The sequence below is a fragment of the Balaenoptera ricei genome, chromosome 18, assembly GCF_028023285.1.
Source record: "Balaenoptera ricei isolate mBalRic1 chromosome 18, mBalRic1.hap2, whole genome shotgun sequence".
NCBI classification, from domain to species: Eukaryota; Metazoa; Chordata; class Mammalia; order Artiodactyla; family Balaenopteridae; genus Balaenoptera; species Balaenoptera ricei.
In genome coordinates this window covers 50,732,791-50,756,496 of record NC_082656.1, presented here as the reverse complement: position 1 = coordinate 50,756,496, position 23,706 = coordinate 50,732,791, and the positions used below count along the sequence as shown (strand labels likewise).

Genomic DNA, 23,706 nt, shown 5'->3' with positions numbered 1-23,706 from the left:
CAGAGGATTATTTCTTTTCTGCATCACTTTTATTAGAGTCACAAGACTAGCTTGTTAAAAATGCAGATTCCTGGGCTTCATTCTAGACCTACTTAATCACAATCCCTGAGGGCAGGATTTAGAAACCTACATTTTCAACAAAAATCTTAGATGATTCTTACACTCACTAACATTTGAGAATCACCACTGAGGTGTAAGAACAGAGCAAAGGGCAGACAATGAGGGACACCTACATTCCAGGTCTAGAAGAAGATGACTACATCAGCTAAGAAGACTAAAGAGCCATATGAGGGAGAATGGTGTTGCAAAGCAAAGAGAGGGCAGAATTTCTAGAATATCTATAATAATGTCATGCCACAGATAGATCAGGGGACTGAGTCGAGAATACTGACAATTAGGAAGTCATTGGTGATCACTGAGGAAGGGCATAGCTGAAGGAAGAGGGGAGAGAGAAGAAGGAATTAAGAACAGAGAGAACGGTTAAGTTTTGAAAGTGATGTATGTTAACACACACACGCACACGCGCACTCGCGCTCATTTTTTGAAGAGGGACCACAGGGGAAAAAAAGTAAGTGAAGAGACTAAAAAAATCCCTGGGTGAAAAAGACTCAAGGAAAATAAATTTAGACGATCTAATTGTAATAATGAAAAGATGTATGATGGAATTGATGGTTTGGGGAAGGGGAAGTGACCTGCAATAAAGATAACGGGAAACAGGATAGATCCAGAAAAATAAAAATACCGGGCAACAGGAATGAGGGCCTTGCTGATGTTCAACAACATGAATTTGTTATGCTTCTAAGCAGCCAAAGTAACAAATTTCCACAAGAAATTTTCAGTACGTTAACACAGAATCAAAGAATTTTCTCTCCTCTCCTCCCTTTCATTAAATGTGGATAGAGTAACTACCTGATCGTAAGAGACTAGGCTAAAGGTGGGAATGTCAAGAAAAGCCTGATGGACGAATCTGGCAACAAAGCAATGGCGAGTGCTCGTGAATGTAGTGCTCAGATGGTTGATAAGGTCCAAGGCTGGGTTAGGAGGCAAAGTGGAGCCAGGAGGGGCTTGACAGATTGGGAATGCGAAGAGTTTATGAGTCTGGGACTCCGAATGAGTACAAATAAAGCACAGATTTAGTGGGAATGAAAGGACTTGGGGAGCTGGAAGGACCGGTGATTAGCGTCAGAGAATGGAATTTTCAAGTTCAAGTGCTTTAAATTTCTTTCCCCCTGGAAGTTGCCCCTGAGAGATTCATTCTAATGTGGTTCACTTGTACAACAATGCTGATGGGGAAGGAGGGATTTACAGTGTGATTTGTAATAGCTCTTGAAAGAAAAAAATTACAGTCATTTATGAATTATCAAGGCACACCAGTAAGGGAAAAAGTTTAAACAATTATATTATTTGTTTGATGTGTAAACAGAATATAATTTATAAATAAGTCATTGTTTTTCTTCAGTGGTGGCTGGCATTTGGAGCACACACACACACTCATATGACCTGGTATGTGAACCTTTAAAAAGATGGCTTAAAGAATAAATTCTAGTATATTGTCCTGGATCCATGTAACTGAATTCTTTTCCAGAATGAACTATAACAAAGACATCTTGGTTTAAGCACTTGGCAAGGTTAGACACAGAACTGTTAATACAATTAAAGTTAATGTTTTGTCCACGTAATGAATCAGCCCTTTGCATGGTAAATATATGTTCATCATTACTAAAATAAAAATGTTAATTTCTATATAATTCTACATCAGAACCTCAAAGAATAAGAGACAGAATGACAATAATTAATGATAATTTATACATGTTAAGGGCAATTTCTGGTATTGTGTTTTGATTATGTCACATATTACCTATGAATACTGTTTGTTCCAACAGCCTCTTCACTTTAAATCTTTATGAAACTATCACCCATCAACAATTTAATTATTCCTCATGTCCAGTCACATTACATAGTATGCATCCATAAAATATGTAACACTAACTTCACAAGGAGTGATGTACCATGTGAAATACAAACAGACACACAGAGAAAACGAAGTCTCTCCCAAATTCTTTAACATTACAAAAAGTAAGTTCTGTTGCCTATGTCAAGTTAATTCCTCTCTAGACAATGTTACTTTCCTGAGGGTATTTTCCTGCTACCAACAAAAGTAGCTTTAAGGACTGCCAAATCACACAAGTGACAAAAGGTGGCCACAGTTACCTTCACAGAAAAGTCAGTCACTGACATCTTCCCCATTCCTTCCTTTCCTTTCCTATCTTTTCTCTGTGGTTCTCAGATTTCATTCTTTTTCACGTCTCTGTTTTTTTCTTTTGTTAGAGCAGTCTGAGGTTCACAGCAAAACTGAGCAAAAGTACCGAGAGCCCCATATATTCTCTGCCTTCCCACAACGCCACAGTCATCACCATTTGTTACAATTAATGAACCTACACTGACACACCATTATCACCAGAAGTCCACAGTTTACATCAGTGTTAACTCTTGGTGCTGTATAGTCTATGGGTTTTGACAAATGTACACTCGTCCCTTGGTATCCACAGGGGATTGGCTCCAGGACCCCCCATGGATACTAATATCCGAGGATGCTCAAGTCCCTTATATAAAATATGATGGTTGGGCTTCCTGGATGGCACAGTGGTTGGGAGTCCACCTGCCAATGCAGGGGACATGGGTTCAAGCCCTGGTCCGGAGGATCCCACATGCCACGGAGCAACTAAGCCTGTGCACCACAACTACTAAGCCTGCGCTCTAGAGCCCGTGAGCCACAACTACTGAGCCTGCGTGCCACAACTACTGAAGCCTGAGTGCCTGGAGCCCGTGCTCCACAACAGGAGAGGCCACTGAAGTGAGAGGCCCGTGCACCGCCACGAAGAGTGGCCCCTGCTCACCGCAACTAGAGAGAGCCCGCGCGCAGCAATGAAGACCCAACACAGCCAAAAATAAATAAATAAAATAAATAAATTAAAAAAAAATATATGATGGTATAGTATTTGCATATAACCAACACACATCCTCCCATATACTTTAAATCATCTCTAGATTACTTATAATACTCAATACAATGTAAATACTATGTAAATAATTGCAAATACAATATAAATACTATGTAAATAGTTGCAAAGACAATGTAAATACTATGTAAATAGTTGCTGGTGGGAGCAAATTCAAGTTTTGCTTCTTAGAACGTTCCGGATTTTTTTTTCCTGAATATTTTTGATCTGCAGTTGGTTGAATCCGTGAATGCGGAATCTGTGGATATGGAGGACCAACCGTAATCCCATGTATCAACTGTTTATATCATAAAGAATAGTTTCACAGCCCTAAAAATCTCCTGTAGCTCTGTCTATTATTTCCTGGCAACCACTGATCTTGTTACTGTCTCCGTAAGTTTCGCCTTTTCCAGAATGTCATATAGTTGGAACCATACGGTATGTAGTCTTTTCAGAATGTCTTTGTCTGTTTTTTTTTTTTTAATTAATTAATTTATTTGTTTTTATTTTTGGCTGTGTTGGGTCTTTGTTCTGTGCGCGGGCTTTCTCTAGTTGCAGCGAGTGGTGCGCAGGCTTCTCACTGTCGTGGCTTCTCTTGTTGCAGAGCGCAGGCTCAGTAGTTGTGGCACACGGGCTTAGTTGTTCCGCGGCATGTGGGAATCTTCCTGGGCCAGGGGTCGAACCCGTGTCCCCTGCATTGGCAGGCAGATTCCCACCCACTGCGCCACCAGGGAAGCCCCTCTTTGTCTGTTTTTAAAAGTTACTTTTTCTCCTTCTGCCTTGCTTTTCTGTTTTTTTTTTTTTTTCTGTATTAAATGTTACAAAACAATCTGTCTTCAAAACTAAAAGTAATCCACTCATTTGATCAACTTTCAATCAAACATTTTATTTGGAACTTAATCTTTTACAAATGAGGACAATGAGGTACAGAGGGGTTAAACAACTTATCCAACTTTATCCAACTTGTAAGTTACCAAAAATGAGATTTTAACCCAGTGAGTCTGGCTCCAGTATCACGTGCTTTGCCAATATTCATCGTTGCCTCTCGATAACAGAAAAGAAGGCAGTATTATGTAAGACTAGCCCAAAATGTGAAGAGATAAGAACTCCTTTCCCTTACCCTTTATTCCCAAAATAAAGAACGTGGACTAAAAGCTTGCATGTATATGCACACAGACAAACAGTAAAGAAATGTGGCCAATTGACCGCAAAGAAATATGCTTCATAGTCATTCTTCCATGCTAAAAATATCTGATTGTTTCTACCTGGGCACCTCTGTGCCTGTGGGACTTTCAAGGTAGAGCCACTTTCCTTGCTGCTTTGGTCACTTTCAGAAGATATCTAAGAACCATGGCGTTCATTTTATGTCTTTCTTGTGCCCATTTGGCTAGAACTACAGGCAGTAATAGTCGCTATCCTCTTTCCTGCTTTACTTTCTTTACACAACTTCAGTTCTAATTGAGAATATATTTTACTTGGAACAAATCCTTGTTTCTCCTCTGAATAGAACATAAGCTCCAAAGGGCAGGAATTTTTGTCTGTTTTATCCACTGATTATTCCCAGGGCTTAGAACAATGCCCAGCACATAGTAGGTGTTCAATAAATATTTACCGTAAGACTGAATTTCATATCAATACTACCTAACATTTGACAGTCACTTACTTAAATAGTTTATTTCTTTTTTTCCTTTTTAAATTTTTTAAAAAGTTTATTTATTAGTTTATTTATTTTTGTCTGTGTTGGGTCTTCATTGCTGAGTGTGGGCTTTCTCTGGTCATGGGGAGCAAGGCCTACTCTTCATTGTGGTGGCTTCTCTGGCTGTGGAGCACGGGCTCTAGGCGTGCGGGCTTCAGTAGTTGTGGCATGCGGGCTCAGTAGTTGTGGCTCATGGGCTCTAGAGCACAGGCTCAGTAGTTGTGGTGCATGGGCTTAGTTGCTCCACAGCATGTGGGATCTTCCCGGACCAGGGCTAGAACCCGTGTCCCCTGCATTGGCAGGTGGATTCTTAACCACTGCGCCACCAGGGAAGTCCCTAAATAGTTTATTTCTTAGGCTGAGTTAAATGGCATAGAATAGACTAAAACATTTTACAATAACATTACCTTTATAATTTTTTCTTACATAGTCCTTTCTTGTGTGAAGAGCCATAAGGATACAAATTTATTTGGGGGAAAAGTAACATGGTTTCTATAATGGAAAATCCTGCTATTTATTGGAGTTTGTCAAGAATAATGTCTTCGATTTAGTGATAAAAATGTTAAAACATGTATATGAGGCCTTCAAAAAAACTCAAAGTGTAAAACAAGATTTATTTTAAGAAAGGAATCACCATGGAATGAGAGGGTTGCCTTTTTGTGAAGATGAAGCCTAAATATTTCCCTAGATAAAGAAGGAAAATAGTGGGGTTCTCTGAGTCATGGTCATACATATGTATTATAAATAATTTGGAGGAGAGTTACAGAATGAAATTATTCATATTTGTAAATGGTACTAATTCCAACCAATGGGAGAGACCACAGTAAATTTGTTCAAGATTGTTCAAGGGGCAGTCTTGAACAAATTGAAAAAACAGATTGAAAAGGGGCAGGACAAAAATGTGGAAACGTATTAACAATTGCTTCACCATTACACTGTTAATTCAGAATGATAGAGAGGTTAGATTAGCATTGCTCCTGAAGGTGGGGGATACATACAACCGGGAAGCATTACAGGTGTTTATACGACAGTCACACCAGATGACTCCCTATTTCTCTAACATGCTTTACTCATTCTTACTTTTTTACCTTTCCTCTCTTTTCAACCCCTAAACTGATTTCTCAAGAAGGCTTCCATAAGGAGAAAAAAATGGTGTTACATATCTGTCCAGATGAATGTTTTCACTTTGTGGGTTGAAAGCAGTATTAAAAAAAAGAAAAAAGATGGGGCTTCCCTGGTGGCGCAGTGGTTGGGAATCTGCCTGCCAATGCAGGGGACACGGGTTCGAGCCCTGGTCTGGGAAGATCCCACATGCCGCGGAGCAACTGTGCCAGTGAGCCACAGTTGCTGAGCCTGCGCGTCTGGAGCCTGTGCTCCGCAACAAGGGAGGCTGCGATAATGAGAGGCCCGCGCACCGCGATGAAGAGTGGCCCCCACTTGCCGCAACTAGAGAAAGCCCTCGCACAGAAACGAAGACCAACACAGCCATAAATAAATAAATAATAAATAAATAAATTAAAAAAAAGAAAAAAAAAAAGAAAAAAGAAACAGAACAGAATAGCAATGAATAGAAGGTACTACACGTGGTAAGGGTATTCACTGTGTTGGGAAAATCATTTCAGACACACACACATACCTATATACATATATACACACACACACACACAAGCAAATACACATACATACGTATGTACTGGATTGCTATGTAAGATGCACTTCTTACTACAGGTCATGGTCAAAAAATTATGAAAGCTATTTGTCCAGGTGGTAGTTACATCTTTAATTATAAAGGACCAGATTTATATTCAAATCAGTCCAAATCCAAATCAGTCTCAGGTCAACTTTGTAGCCAGTTTTCTGAGGGCTTGATCACTTGGTGAAAATTTTAGATCTGAAGAGTGAAGGGACCATGTGTTACAGTACTCAATATGTTAACTAGGCCAACAGCATATCCATCAGGAACCTGAATGAACTGAGTAGACTTTGCATTTGAGTCATTTTTCTGATTCTCTGATTCTTCTCTGATACACTTGGCAATCTAATGAAGTCCACTCAGTCACCAGAACTTCTTTCAGGCCTCAGGAAGCCTGGGAAGCTAGTAAACTCATGGGTCTCACACTCTGAAGATTTCAGTTAGCCCAAGGAACATTTCTATGGTTTCACACCATAGTACCACTAGTATTAAGTAAGCACTCAAAATTGCTAGCCTTTATTATTATTATCTATTCACATAATTTGATTTTAATAAAGTATTTACTTAAATATTTGTAATAAAGACTATGTTATCAGTGCTGTTAAATAATGTTTATCTTAATTATCTTATTACATATTATTATTGCTTAACTCTTGCTTTTCTATATAATGATTCAACAAATTAGTTGAATTTTATCAGTAATTCATGTTCTCTCATTTAAACTGAACAATTCTGGTCAATTTGAAGTTTTTATTAGTTTTAAAATATGCAGTTTTGCACACTTCTCCTAAAATGCTAAGTTTGTATGCAATTAAATATACTTTTTCATTTGAGAAGAGCAACTGATTACTCTTTAGAATTGCAGTTTTAATACCATGTACCTCTTCATAGAAATTAATTAAATTATCATTAAAAAATCTTACTATATTGTGTTAAAATTCATTCGGATAGTTCACTCTGAATATTTCCATATAGGCAAAATAAGCATAACTTACTCCAATTCTGGAACTACTATTTCTTTTTCTTTTTTTTTTTTTTTTTTTAAAAATGCCACCTTTATTAATAAAATACTTATTTCATCAATACCATGGCCAGGTGAAAAACAATGACATGTAGGACAAAAACCAAACAAACAAACAACAAAACTGTCAGCATTTACTGAGTGATTAACATGTCAGTGTGCTAAATGCTTATCTTAGATTGGGTTATCTCTAATTCTTGGGGCAAACATATCTACAGTATTATTATTCCCACCTTACAGGTTGAAAAATTGAGGCTTACACAGGATAAATAACTTGCCTAGAGTCATGTAAGCCAGTCTTCCTTACTTGAAAGCCCATGGCTTTCATAATCCAATGGTAAGTGAATATAGCAACATTTAAGTGCTACAGACATGTAAGACGTTCTTAACCTTTATTATATCTTTTTATTACTCATCTTAGCTCTTGGTTTTATCCCCCTTTCACCCTAAAACAAAACAAAGCAAAAGAAAAAACTCCCCAGTGTTTTCAATATAGGTTGATGATTCTACGGATCCCATGCAATTGGAGTATTTTTTTTCATGGTGGTGGTGGGTAGAGATGATATATACTGACTTCTGGTTCCATATATAACAGAAAGCATGTGGTAGAGTCTGTGATACTGTAAGGTTTTCTTTTTTTCTCTGATTAGCAGCTCTGATTTCACTGTCATTCTTTGGCCTTCTTGGTTGGGATCTCCACTCTGCTTCAAGTTCATTCTAGTATACCTCAATACTTTAATATACTTTGTCCCATAAAAACCCAAAACTAATCCTTCAACAAATGTCTATTTACTAGCTACTAGAAACAAGAACTGTACTAAATGGGAGAAATACCCAGACCAATAAAAACAGAGTCCCCCCCCTTATAAAGCTTACAGACAGCCATGTCAACAATTATGTGTGTGTGTGTGTATATATAGGTATATTTGGTATCATGGGGATACGTAAGTCATTTTTACCTGGGGTTCAGAAAAGGCTTAAAAGAGTAGGTGATTACTTGAAATTGATCTTGAAAGACAAGTATCTGTGATTTAGACAAGGGTGTGCTGGGCAGACACCAGAATGTGCAAAAGCATGGAGACACAAAATTGCATAGTGTGCTTGGAGAATTACAAGTAAAGGACAAGTAGTTACGTATGGGGGGAGCATGGTGGAGTGAGTGTGTGTGTGTGTGTGTGTGTGTGTGTGATGTAAAATGAAACTGGGTAGGTAGGCAGGGGCTGGATAATGGACGGTCTTATATATCATTATTCTTAGGAAACAAACAACTCTGACTGTGGGAGAAACAAAATCAGATTTATATTTAGAAACAGCACTCTGGCAACAAGGTGGAGGGCTTAAAGAATAGAGTAAGGCGGAACAGATGGTTACTAAAATAATTCAGATGAGAGATGATAAGAGGTTGTACCCAGGCAGTACCACTAAAGCAGGAGGTTGAGTAGGGAGACGTTCAGAGATGATGTGAAGAGAGCGGCAAGGACTTGGTATTTGCTGAATACTCCTTCTGTACTCTTTGGATTATGATTATATATACTTAGCCCATACACAACTGACTTAGTAAAAAAAGGTTAAAACAAAAAGATTTATTGCGGGTGGTAGCTGAAGCCACGGAACAAGATGAGGTAAGACGCACATCTTAGTAAGAAGAAAACAGTGCCAGGACAGAACTCGGGGGGCACGCTGACAGTTATGGAACAGAGGAACAAAAGGAAACGAAGGAGACTGAGAAGTAGGAAGATAACAAAGTGGTGGGGCAGGAGCAAAAGACACATTACTTGGCGGAGGAGGAGGCTGAAAGCAAGGGCCTGGGGAAGGGAGGGTAACAGAAAATGAGGGCGACAAGTAGGTTAGGGTCAAATTGGCCTTCTACGCCATGCTAAAGAACCTGGACGTTGGGAGGCAATGGACATTTTAAGATAGGAAATCATGATCTACAGTAGGGAGGACAGTTCTGGTTGGAAGGAAGACTTTTGATGGACTGATGAATTAAACTGCATTTGCTAAATTTAAAAAATTGTAGGCAGTACAGTACCTCATCCAAGGGTTTACTTTTTAAGCCTTATATTTCTAATGGTGAAATAAAAGCACTGTTCTTTATTAAAGGAATTTTATGTATCAACAAGTTTTCAGGAAAACACCTTGGGAGGCAATGGGACCCAATAAATCACACTATTTTTCACCTTTCCTATGAAATGAAAATGGAAAGGTTTTCATAGGAAAGGTCATGCTTGCACATGCTTGCACATGAAGAAATTTGGTCTTAGCTGTTTATACTGTGATTTCAGTTGAGTTCTGAGTATGGATAATCCTTCATAGGTTGAGTTTAACCATCATTTAAAGTGTCTTCATAAAGATTACAATGTGATTTGGCATTGAAACAAAGTTTGTGTTAGAAGAAAAGCATAGAGAAAAAGTTGTGTAATGTATGATAAAAATCAGTGCCTAAAGACTAAAGGAATGTTTGCCTAAAATTAAAAGAAAAATTAAAGTGATAATAAAGCATTGTATCACAGTTTAACTGGCAGCATCATCCGCTTTTACTCTTTAGTACATAAAATAGTGGAGTGTTTTTTCGTAATGCTAGAAATATGGTGGGAAAGGCTGACCTTGAAGTTTTAGGGCTGGGGTTGGCATGTGAATCTCCTCCTTTAAAACGCTGAGGCGGGGCTGTAGGAGTCGTGTGTACTATAGACTCCTTCCAAGAGACTGGGCTCACTGAGGATGCTGGCAGAACACTCCCTGCACTTACTAGGGTCAGGTAACTCAAAGGACAGAGGCAAATGTTTTACTCATCTAGATACTTATGTTTACTATGTTTGTGGAAATCATGTTTCCCAAGGTCGCTAGTAGATACTAGAACACACAGGCAAGTATTACAAAGACTCCATAAAGCACGAACTCCTTCTGCCACATAACTTTTCCTTGTCTGAGCATACATTAGATACCCTTCCTACTTCCTTTTCTGTCTTGGAGCTTTCAAATCACATGTTATGTTTTTAGATGCTTCTGAATTTTTCCTATAGCAAATCCCTTTGCTGGTATCCTGTAACACTTCCATTTTCCTTTAATATACTTGCTCTTGATAATGAAATGGAGAAGGTAAGGAAGAAAGGGAGAGAGAGAGAGGGAACACCACATGCACGTAGTAACTAATTCAAACTACAGAGGAGGAATATTAACTGAAAGGATCTCTGCCATCCATCCTAGAGCCTCAGTGCCTCCTCTACAATAATAACCAACATCAATGATTTCTTCTGGAGTGCATCACTCCAAGTATCTCCATGCATATATCATGAGCACATTTAGGTATGTACGTATGGGTCTCCAAGTGTATGTATGTATATACGTACTTGGCAGTTAGATTTTGGGTACAAACAATATTGTTGGAATGTAATCCTTGTTTACAGATACATTAAAAAAATTTTACCACTTATTCTCATAATCTTTATAAATCTACCTATGTTTGGTGGATGGGTTAGGTCAGTGATCGAGCTAATGAATCAACATTTATTTTATACCTATTATGAGTTAGATAATGCGTTGGTTGCCAAATCTATGCCTTTGAAAAATCTTATGTGAGTTGGAATAAATCCAAACAATTAAAAAATACATAAGGTAAAAATTAGTTCCTCACTTCTACTCCCAATCCCAGTGGTAACCACTGCTTGATGTTAGAGAGACAAACATGGATGGTCCTGGAGGCTCACTTCCTATTCTACTAGAATAGGCTGATAGGAGCGATAAGCTCTAGAGGTTCCCTCTTCCACTGTTACACAGTCACCTAGATGCTCCCTACCCTCTTTCACTTTAAATGTGCACAGTGTTTGGGGATCTCTATCAGATCCCTTTATGTGGTGCATCCAGACCTTCTCTGCTACGCCTAAGCACACTTATCTGTGGGAAGATAACTTGGGTGATGGTGTATGCTCTGTTAATTCTTTGATTGTAAGTTTATCAAATAAAGCTGATTTTATATTCATAATGCGTGAATAGTGGTACTTGTGTGCCCTTGGCATGACAGCTGTATGTTTTCTAAACTTTTTCTCTACGTTTTAACAGAAACACAACCCCACCCCCTACACACACACTCACACATACACACACATTAAAACCCAAATGGAGGAACACAATATTATTCTGCAATCTTACTTTTAAAAAAATTTATCAAGGTAGTATGATTGTCCTTTAAAGTTAGTACATACAGATCTACTTTATTCTACCCATGCATCTTGAAGTCTCTCTTAAATCTAGCAATCTAAAGGAAACCATAAACAAGACAAAAAGACAACACTCAGAATGGGAGAAAATATTTGCAAATGAAACAACAGACAAAGGATTGATCTCCAAAATATACAAACAGCTCATGGAGCTCAATATCAAAAAAACACACAATCCAGTTAAAAAACGGGCAGAAGACCTAAGTACACATTTCACCAAGGAAGACATACAGATGGCCAAAAGGCACACGAAAAGATGCTCAACGTCACTAATTATTAGAGAAATGCAAATCAGAACTACAACGAGGTATCACCTCACGCTGGTCAGAATGGCCATCATCAAAAAATCTAGAAACAGCCCTCTTGGTGCTGCTTGTGTGCTCGTTCGGTGCGGACCTGGTACCTCTTTTGTGAAGCGGCAGCTGAAGAGGCTCCGGCGCTCGCCATGGCCGATGAAAAGCCCGAGGAAGGAGTCAAGACTGAGAACAACGATCGTATTAATTTGAAGGTGGCGGGGCAGGATGGTTCCGTGGTGCAGTTGAAGATTAAGAGGCATACACCACTTAGTAAACTAATGAAAGTCTATTGTGAACGACAGGGTTTGTCAAGGAGGCAGATCAGATTCCGATTTGACGGGCAGCCAATCAATGAAACAGACACACCTGCACAGCTGGAAATGGAGGCTGAAGATACAATTGATGTGTTCCAGCAGCAGACAGGAGGCGTCTACTAAAAAGGGAACCTGCTACTTTACTCCAGAGTTCTGTTCCTCCAGATCAAGAAGACATTCTCAATTAGAAAACCACAATTTGGTTCCACCACATCCTGACTACTACAGTATAGTTTCTCTATTCTTTCATTTTCTCCTCCCCCACTCCTTTATTTTTATACATAAAGTAGCTGGTATATGTGCACAAGCATATTGCATTTTTTTTTTAACTAAATGGCCAACGGTATGTTTTGATCGACATCAAATGGAGATGGAATGGGGAAAAACACTGGTTCTGTGAAGATACCCCCTTTTCTCCATTAGTGGCATGCTCATCCGCTCTTATCTTTATATTCCACTAAGTTATTTTGCTCTCACTGTTTAACAAAAAAAGAACAACATAAAAATTCTTGCATACCTTGTTTGATTGGAGAATTTTAATGTTCTTCATTTATCATTGTAAAACTAAGGACAATTTTATAACTTTTTTGTACGTAGCTGTTACATGTAGGGCAATCTGTCTTTAAGTAGGGATAAATTACTCTAAAAGAAATGAATCCTAGATAGTTTCCCCTTCAAGTCAAGCGTCTGTTTGTTTAAATAAACTTCTTGTTTAAAAAAAAAAAATCTAGAAACAATAAATGCTTGAAAGGGTGTGGTGAAAGGGAACTCTCCTGAACTGTTGGTGGGAATGTAAATTGATACAACCACTATGGAAAACAGTATTGAGGTTCCTTAAAAAACTAAAAATAAAACTACCATATGACCCAGCAATCCCACTACAGGGTATATATACCCTGAGAAAACCATAATTCAAAAAGAGACATGTACCACAATGTTCATTGAGCACTGTTTACAATAGCCAGGACATGGAACCAACCTAAATGTCCATCGACAGATGAGTGGATAAAGAAGATGTGGCACATATATACAATGGAATATTACTCAGCCATAAAAAGAAATGAAATTGAGTTGTTTGTAGTGAGGTGGATGGACCTAGAGTCTGTCATACAGAGTGAAGTAAGTCAGAAAGAGAAAAACAAAATACTGTATGCTAACGCATATATATGGAATCTAAAAAAAAAAAATGGTACTGCTGAACCTAGTTGCAGGGCAGGAATAAAGACACAGATGTAGAGAATGGACTTGAGGACATGGGGAGGGGTAAGGGTAAGCTGGGACGAAGTGAGAGAGTGGCATGGACATATATACACTACGAAATGTAAAATAGCTGGCTGGTGGGAAGCAGCAGCATAGCACAGGGAGATCGGCTCGGTGCTTTGTGACCACCTAGAGGGGTGGGATAGGGAGGATGGGAGGGACGCTCAAGAGGGAGAGGATATGGGGACATGTGTATGCATATGGCTGATTCGCTTTGTTGTGCAACAGAAACTAACACAGTATTGTGAAGCAATTATACTCCAATAAAGATCTATTAAAAAAAATCTAGCAATCTAGGGCTTCCCTGGTGGCGCAGTGGTTGAGAGTCTGCCTGCCAGTGCAGGGGACACGGGTTTGAGCCCTGGTCTGGGAGGATCCCACGTGCCGCGGAGCGACTGGGCCCGTGAGCCACAATTAACTGAGCCTGTGCGTCTGGAGCCTGTGCTCCGCAGCGAGAGAGGCCGCAATGGTGAGAGGCCCGCGCACCGCGATGAAGAGTGGCCCCCACTTGCCACAACTGGAGAAGGCCCTCACACAGAAACGAAGACCCAACACAGTCATAAATAAATAAATAAATAAATATTGTATAACTTAAAAAAAAAAAAAAATCTAGCAATCTAAAGTTTTGTTACAAATTACCTGGATTGCATTAAGTGCCTCCTAGGTACAAAATTCCAGGCAACTCAATCCATTTGGTCACTTGAGATTGTGCATGTCCTTTTCTAAATAAGTTTTCTAAAATTAAGTTAGCTATAACAGATAAATCTGTAAGTGCTTACACTAGAGGAGACAAGGCCTTTGTGAAAAAGGGTGTATACCCTAAGAGGGCAAGACCATGCCTCCTTTGTTTATCAGTGGTTGAATATAGTGGGAGTTTGATAAATATTTACTGAATGACTAGAAAGAGAAAGAGAAAGAATCTGGAGCAAGGAGGTGAAGGAAGATCAATTCTTGTTGGTGGTAATGTGGCATACTTTATGATTTAGCCTAGATTTTCTACCGTTTAATAAACTCCACATCAACACTCTTAACTAACTTGGTGGTTTCTTGAGAATTAGGTGGGCATATACATACGCACAAAAAAGGAAGCCAATTAACTTTCTTCTCTTTTACACTGGACCAACTAATGAAGCAATGGTCTGAAGACACTGGACATCAAGCACTGAAGGACAGTGACCCCTGAGACACGGGAAACAAAGTGAGCCCAGCCCCACAATTGCCCCCGTTTACTGCATGGAGAGAGTTTCCAGGCCATGGTGCAGGGAGGGAGAATCAAGGCAGAGCCTGCCAAACTCCTTGAATTAAGGAGCTGCTGCTAGAAGAAGAACTTAAGGTGGCTACAGTTCACATGGCAGAGTGCTGAATAAAAGAGCTGCACAGAGAAAGAACACTAAAATTTGAGTATTCACATGGGCACTGAACAGTGCATGTGTGTAAAGAAGCTACTAGAGACTGAGACAGAACCACTGAAAAGATTAGGAGGAACAATCTCTGAAGATCACACAGGCCAGGAATTGTACTGTTCCCACCAGCCAAAGTAAGAAACCTACTAATTCACAGGACATGGGGTATAGTAACTAAAAGACTTTGGTCTCAGCAGTGGGGAAAAAAACTAGCCTTAAGATGAACACTTCTTTGTTTATAAAAGCAAGACTTGAAAGGACCAAACATTTTCCTAGAAACTTAATCATGTCTGAGAAAAAAGCTTACAAAAACTTATAGGCATGCAAAGAAGCAGGACAATATGCTACATAATGAGATAAATCAATATAATTGAAACCAATCAAGAAATGACACAATAACAGAATTACTAGATAAGGATAACAAAACAGTTATTGAAACTGTATTTCATATGCTCAAGAAAATAAAGTTCGAAAAGGGTAAATAGAAACCTGGAAGATACAAAAGAGATCCAAATTGAACTTCTAGAAATGAAAACTATAATATCTGAGATGAAAAACACAGTGGACTGGATTAACAGCAGATTACATATTGGAGAAGAAAACCTTAGTGGAACTGAAGACTTAGTAAGAGAAACTATTCAAAAGGTAAGGCAAAAAAAAAAGGCTGCAAAAATTGAACAGAACATCACTTGTTCTATTGTAGGACAACTTCAAGCAGCCAAATATATGTGTAATGGAGTCTCCAAAGGGATGAGAGAGGGTAGGACAGAAAAAAACATTTGAAGAAAGAATGGCTGAAACATTTCCAAATTTGATGATCTTACGGAGAAAAGAAGTTTGACAAATCTCAAGCACAAGAAACATGAAGAAAACCACAGCAAGCCACATCTTAATCAAATTGCTTAAAGCTAGTGAAAAAAAGAAAATCTTAAAGCAGCTAGAAAAATAAGACACATTACCTAGAGAGGAACAAAGGTACAGATGACGGCATATTTCTTGGTAAAAACAATATAAACTAGAAGAGAGTGGAGCAATGCCTTTCAAGTACTGAAAAAGAGAGAGAGAGGGAAAAAAAGTCAACCTTGAATTCTTTACCTGGGAAAAATATCTTTCAAGAACAAAGATGAAAACAAACAAACAAATAAAACAAAGATGAACCCAGTAATTCTTAGGTGTATACTCAAAAAAAAATTAAAATAGGTAGTTAAGTATAGGATGGTTGTCCTCGAATGTTCATAGCAGCACTATTCACAGCCAAAAGATGGAAATGACCCAAATGGCCATCAAGGGATGAATGGATAAACAAAATGTGATATATCTGGAAATCTGCTACAAGAGTAGACTTCAGGTGCTTGAGATTATACTACATATATCTTTAACTTATCACCATCCAGTTTCATGTCATATTTTATTACCTCACGTATAGTATTATATGTAGAGTACATTATACATTATACATAGTACTATACAGTATTAGGTATAGTACATTATAGTGAGATGCTCACACCCCACACACACACACAAACACACACACACAAGGTAAGTATGTGAGGAGATAGGTATGTTAATTAGCTTGACTGTAGTAATCAATTTACTATGTTTATATATGTCATCATGTTGTATACCTTAAACACACACAATTTTTATTAAAAAATAAAAAGTAAAATGAAAAAAGCAAAAATAAAAATTCAAGTTGCAAAACAAACAAAAACTCCCAAAGGTGAAGGCCAAGAAACTTAAGAAAAGACAAATAACTTCAACTTCATCAAAATTAAAAACTTTTGTGATTGAATGAACTAACAAGAAAGCAAAAGACAGCTCACAGAACGAGAGAAAATATCTGAAAATCATATAGCTAAAAGGATTTAATATCCAGAATATATAATGAACTCTTACAACTCAACAACAAAAAGACAAAAAACTCAATTTAAAAATGGGCAAAGAACTTCAGCAGACATTTCTCCAAAGAAGATATACAAATGGCCAATAAGAACACAAAACAAATAACATCATTAGTTATAAGGTTAATGCAAATAGAAATCACAACAAGACGCCACTTCACACCCACTAGGATGGCTAGAATTTAGAAAAACACAAAAAAACAAAAAATGAGCATTGGCGAGGATGTGAGAAATTGGAACCCTGGACATTGCTGATGGGAAAGTAAAATGGTGCAGTTGCTGTGAAAAAGTTTCGTGGTTCCTCAAAAAGCTAAACAGCATTACTGTGTGATCCAGCAATTCCACTGCTTAGGTATACACCCATAAGAACTGAAAACACATGTTCAAACAAACAAAAAAATTGTACATGAATGCTCAGAGTGGCACTATTTACAGTAACCAAATGATGGAAACAATAAATGTCCATTAACTGATGAACAGATAAAGAAAACGTGATATATTTGTACAATGGAATATTATTCAGTCATAAAAAGGGATAAAGTACTGACAGATGGTGCAACATGAATGAACCTTGAAAACATTACACGAAATGAGAGAAGCCAGACACAAAAGGTCACATATTGTACGATTCCATTTATATGAAGTATGTAGAACAGGCAAATCCATAGAGACAGAAAGCACATTAGTGGTTTCCAGGGGCTGGAGGGAGAGGAGATTGGGGAGTGAGTGCTTAGTGTGTACAGGGTTTCCTTCTGGGAGATGGGATGTTCTCTAACTAAATAGTGGTGATGGTTGTACATTACAAACACAACAAAAACCACTGAATTGTACAATTTAAAATGGTTAAAATGGTGAATTTTATGTTATGTGAATTTTACTCCAATAGAAAAGAGTGAACCCTTCCAGTTTATTTGGCCATAGTAGCATAACAAGAGAAATATGTTTTAATCTTTACTTTTGTTAAGAATAGATAGAAATGTAAAAAAAAAAAAAAAAAAAGAGAAAAAACCAAACAACAAAACAACAAAAAGGTAAAATAACTTTTTGTAACATACAGAAGTGAAAAGAACTCATCACCAGCAGACCTGCTCTATAAGTATTGTTAAAAGAAGTAGATAAATCAGAAGCAATGTGATGCCAGGTAGAAATTTGGATTTACACAGAGGAATAAAGAACACAGGTCATGGTAACTATTTGGTTAAATGTAATACATTTTCTTCATATTATTATACTTCTTTAAAAGATAAAGTAAAAATGATAGCAATTTAATGTGAGGCTTATACATGTATAAATAGAATATGTGACAATAGGTGCACAAAGGCTGGGTGGGGACACAGGAAAGTACGTATTACGGTACGGTTTTTATACTATGCATGAGGTAGTAAAGTATGACATGAAACTGGGTGGTGATAAGTTAAAGATATATATAGTATAATCTCAAGCAACCACTGTAATAACAAAGAGCTACTGCCAATCAGCCAACAATGAGGTAAAGTGGAATGATAAAAAATATTCAGTTAATCCAAAAGAAGGCAAGAAATAAAAAGGGAGGGGGGAAGGATAGCTAGGACAAATAAAAAACAAATAGCAAGATAACAGACTTAAAAATAACCATATCAATAAACACATTAAATGTAAACATTCTCAAAACCCCAGTTAAAAGTCGTATTTTGTCAGACTGGATAAAAAAGCAAGATACAATTATATATGTTGCCTATAAGACAACCATAAGACATAAACAAGTTAAAAGTTAAAGGATGGAAAAACACATACCCTGTTAACACTAGCCAAAAGATGCAAAACTTTAAAATAAGAACTAAAAAATAACACCACTAAGAGAAATTAAAGAAGATCTAAATAAATGGAAAGATATAATGGGTTCATGGTCATAATATTCATATTATTAAGATGTCAATTTTCCTCATTTCGTCCACAGACTCAATGCAATCCCAATCAAAATCACAGAGAGCTTTTTTTTTTTTTGTAAAAATGATTATAGAATTCATATGGAAATGAAAAGGACACAGAATAGCCAAAAAGCTTTGAACCTGAACGGAGTTGGAGGACCAGTGCCACCTAATTTCAAGACATTATAAAGCTACAGTAATCAAGATGGTGTGGTACTGTCATAAAGACAGACAAAGAGATAATTGGAACAGACAGAGAGTCCAGAAACAGACTCACACAGATTTTTAAACTGATTTTCAACAAGGGTCTTTTTTCAAGAAATGATATTGGAACAATTTGGTTTTAATATGCAAATAAATGAAGTTCAATCTATATCTTATACACTTTACAAACATTAAAAATGGATCACAAACTTAAAACTATGAAAGATCCACAGGAAAACACAGATAAAAACACTGTGACGCTGAGTTAGGTAAAGATATTTTAGATACAACACCCAAAACACAGTCCAAAAAAGAATGAACTGAAAAAATGGACAAAATAAAAACTTTTGCTCTTCAAAAAACACTGTTAAGAAATGGGAAGATAGGCCATGGAGGGGAAGAAAATATTTGCAAATCATATAGCCGATAAGAGACTTGTATCTAGAATATATAAATAATTCTCAAAACTCAATAATAAGAAAACAATCTGATATAATGAGCAAAAAATTTGAACACTTCTCCCAATAAGAAAAAACAAAGGGCAAAGAAGCACATGAAAAGATGTTCAACAATTATGAATCATTAGGAAAATGCAAATTAAAACTACAATGAGATACCACTACACACCCATTAGGATGGCTGAACTTAAAAAGACTGACCATATCAAGTCTTTGTAAGGATGTAGAGGAACTAGAACTTTCATAGGCTGTTGGTGGAAACAGTAAATAATACGAACATTTGGAAAACAGTTTGGCAGTTTCTTAAAACATTAGATACCTACTATATGATCCAGCTATTTCACTCCCAGGTATTTACCCCAGAGAAACAGAAGCATATGTTCATATAAAGACCTGTACATGGATGTTCATATCAGCTTTATTTATAATAGATAAAAAATGGAAGTAACCCAAAATATCTATCAACAGGTGAATGGATGAACAGCTGTGGTAAATTCATACAATGGAATGTTACTCAGCAATGAAGAGGAATGAACTATGGACGAATCTTGAAATAATTATGCAGAATGAAAGAAGACTTAAAAAAAGTAGTGTGTGCATGTGTGTGTGTGTGTGTGTGTGTGTGTGTGTATGTATATAACGCATATAGTGATTCCATTTATATAAAAGTCTAAGAAATGCAAACTTATCTACAGTGACAGAATGCAAATCAGTGGTTGCTTGGGGACAAGGATGGGGGTAGAGAGGGCTAGAAGAGAGAGATTCCAAAGAGGCTGTTTGGCGGTGACGCATGCGTTCATTATCTTCATTTTGGTGATGGTTTCATGGTTATACGTGTCGAAAGTTATACTGTACAGTTTAAATTTGTGCAATTTAGTTTATATCAATTATGACTCAATAAAGCTGCTATAAAAGGAGTATTTGTTTTCATTTTGAATATTTTTTAGCACTTTGATTTTGGCAATTCATTTGTGTATAATCTCAGACATATTTTGAATAGCATATAAATTATTGTTAATTCTAATATTAGTCATTTGAGTTTCATCTCCGTATTATTCTCAAGAACTCCAAGCTAGTTTAAATATATAACCTGCTCAAAAAAATACAGATCCTGAAAAACTTTTCTTCTCTGTTTTTTTCACCATCTATCATGAATAGTCTATTGGTATAGAAGCAATCTAATACTACCATCTTTCAGCTAATTAGTTTATGTAATTGTTTTTCAATTTAAGCAAACAATTTTTGTAAGGCAGACAAAAGTAAAATCCATGGAATATTTCAAATTATAACGCTTTTTTTTTTCAATCTCAAGGGAAAAATTATATGCTACAGTCAGCACAGACCTTTTAATTTAGGGTACTGATTCTCCATATGTCTTATGAAAAAATTTCAAACATACACAAAAGTACAGAACTGAATAATGAATCTATATGTACCTGTCACCAACCTTCAATCATTATCAACATTTTGAGATTCTTGTTTTATCTATTGAGCTCCCCTCACCTTTTTACGGAACATTTTAAAGCAAATTCCAGGTATCATACCATTTCATATAACAGATATTTCAATATTTACATCTTTTTCTAACAAGCCAACAGCTTTCTAAAAAATTGCCTCACACAAAGTTAATTATACTTCATTACCAGAACACTTAATTTAATTTCTTATGCTTCTCCCCTACAATTTGTATAGGAGTGTGTCCCACTTAGAAATTCTTGTTTCATTAACTGAAGTGCTCAGGAAGATGGTTTTTTAAAAAAAAGCAATATAAAGACATATGTATAAGTTTATAGGAATGTTAATATTTTTAAAAGAACTATTTTTGATAGGTTATTCTGAAATTAAAACAAACACGAGGGATCTAGAATATATTAACAAACAGAGGTTCACTTGTTTCTTTAGTAATTCACTTATTTATATATCCTTCCATGGTTCCACCCAGTGACGTGATGGAGCTGGCTTGTAGCAGTTTGTGAGAGATGGCTGGTAAAGTTTTTGGATTTTTGTGAGCTGGTTGTTAAACATCACTATTATTAAAAATTATTCAGATTTATAATAAAAAAAATTTTATTAAGAAACCCCAAATACTCAAAAACTCAACAATTTTAATTTTACTATTATCTATGCTCTCCTGTTTACATGTCTATTGTACAATATCTATGTGGTGGAAACATCATGTTTGCTACTGAGTATCTTTTCTCTACTCCGTGTTTAGTAATGTTATGTTGGAGGCCTGAAGTTAGTCATGGTGGGAATATTTATGCCACAGATATAAGCAAATGCTACAAATTAGAACCATCCCTCACACCCCTGCCTGGACAGCCTGTTGTTAACAGTGGCCAGCACAACACTGCTTCCACCTTGAGCATTAACTCTGAGTCAGGTACTGGAGTCACATGAAATATTTCTTGTCTTTTGAAATTTGAGCATAACGATGCTTCTAATGTTACAGTATTAAAAGCACATTAAATAGAAGGCACCAAATAGACAAATGTGAATAGGTCTGTAGGAAAACAAATGCAGAATACATGGTATGTATTAATAATTTTTAATATATGCCTTTAAAGTCCCTTTATTATAAGATTCAAAATATTAAAATAGAGGGGCTTCCCTCTATGGCGCAGTGGTTGAGAGTCTGCCTGCCAATGCAGGGGACACGGGTTCGAGCCTTGGTCTGGGAAGATCCCACATGCCTTAGAGCAACTGGGCCCGTGAGCCACAACTACTGAGCCTGCGCGTCTGGAGCCTGTGCTCCGCAACAAGAGAGGCCGCCATAGTGAGAGGCCCGCGCATCGCGATGAAGAGTGGCCCCCGCTTGCCACAACTGGAGAGAGCCCTCGCACAGAAACGAAGACCCAACACAGCCATAAATAAATAAATAAATATTAAAAAAAAAATTAACATAGAGAAACTTGTTATGCTGAAGCTCAGGAAATAAAAGGAACCCTAGGGAGGTAGCATCTTTGGTTTGAATTGTTTCATTACTTGAATTTTAGAAGCATATAAAATGTAATTAGATATTGATTAAATAAGAAGATTGGAAATACTATGTAAAATGTATACCTATTCTTTAAATGATACAATAGAATGCTAAGAAAAATAATTATGAATCTGATTTTTAAAAAATAAGTATAATTTGGGAACTATCATATACCAATGACTGTGAGAGCTTAAGTGTATACCAAGTCAAGTGTGTTTAATAGATAAGTGATTTTTCATCAAAGAAGTCAAAAAGAAATCTATTTTAAAAATGAGGTTTTAGCTAAAAACTTAAAATGCTACCAAAATTTGCCAAACTTGTTTTGCCAGTTGATATTTGCAGAAATCAAAGCTTTGTCTGTCTAGTCTGCATTTATATTTAGTCTGGGCATTTAATCTCTCTTTTGATCTTAGGTTTTGCCATACACTTTAAGTTGTTTTATAAGGCTTTACCATTAAGTTAGTTTCATAGATTGTAAAATCATCTTGTACTAGCGAACAGCTTATTTTAAAACTGCTCAGAAAATACATAAAGGAGTAACAAGGAATTAAAATGAACACTGTGGTTCTTTATATGTGTTTCTTTTGTTTAGGTTATTTACCTCTTGTGAAAGCTGTGTTACTTGGTTCTTTTGATGTTCCAGGTCTTTTAAAACCATCGAGTTTCGTTTTTCTAACTGAAGCACTCTTCTTGCCAAGTGGACACTAGGAGAACGAAATAAGAAAATTAATGCTTACAAAAGAGGAATACTATCTCAAACACTCAAAATGTGTTTGTGTGCTTGAAAACTGACCATTTCCTAATAATACTTAAATATTAACAGGAAAAATATGGAGTCGAATAATATCTTCAGGTGTCAACAGCGGAAGACCAATATCCCAACAACTCAAATTTTGAAAGTAACATTAAAAATCTGCATAATAATGTAACTGTGATATACTGATTACCACAGTAATAGTTTCTAGCCCTTGCTATAAAAGTGGAAAGTTACATTATGATACTTGCTTGAAAAGACCGCAAGAAAGCAATTCACAGCTTTTCTTCATTTTTATAAAAATTTACCATTTACAAACAAATAAGGCAATTAGCTGAAACAGTAATAACCTTGTACTTTGAAAAGCATCAGTGCTTTCCTCAGACAGCATAATGCATTTTACAATACAAAACACAACTGAATAGATTTTCTATTGAAAAAAGAGATGGAAAAGATGTCTGAAAAGTGGAGACAGATGTCTAACAGTAAAGGCAACGATTCTGTATTAAAAGAAACCACAAAAAGATCACACTGATCATCACAAGATGATCACAACTTATTGTATTGAGTGTAATCCTTAGTATTTAAGATCACATTAAATGT

General features: G+C 36.8%; 2 protein-coding genes across 6 annotated transcripts in view; one reads left to right on the top strand and one right to left on the bottom strand.

Moving 5' to 3' along the window:
• The window catches only part of PIBF1 (progesterone immunomodulatory binding factor 1), a 200,177-nt gene that overhangs the window by 43,054 nt on the left and 133,417 nt on the right, over window positions 1-23,706 (bottom strand). For all 5 annotated transcript variants that reach the window (XM_059902534.1, XM_059902533.1, XM_059902535.1 and 2 more), the window contains one exon: window positions 22,951-23,053. In XM_059902534.1, the coding sequence (XP_059758517.1) occupies window positions 22,951-23,053 (103 nt within the window). The remainder of the gene's footprint in view (window positions 1-22,950; window positions 23,054-23,706) is intronic.
• LOC132352357 (small ubiquitin-related modifier 2-like) lies at window positions 11,993-12,493 on the top strand. The gene has a single exon (XM_059902808.1). The coding sequence runs from the start codon at window positions 12,072-12,074 to the stop codon at window positions 12,357-12,359; it is 288 nt and encodes a 95-aa protein (XP_059758791.1). The 5' UTR covers window positions 11,993-12,071; the 3' UTR covers window positions 12,360-12,493.

Coding starts and splice junctions, on each gene's coding strand:
- LOC132352357 (XM_059902808.1), top strand. CDS start 12,072: ATGGCCGATGAAAAGCCCGAGGAAGGAGTCAAGACTGAGAACAACGAT.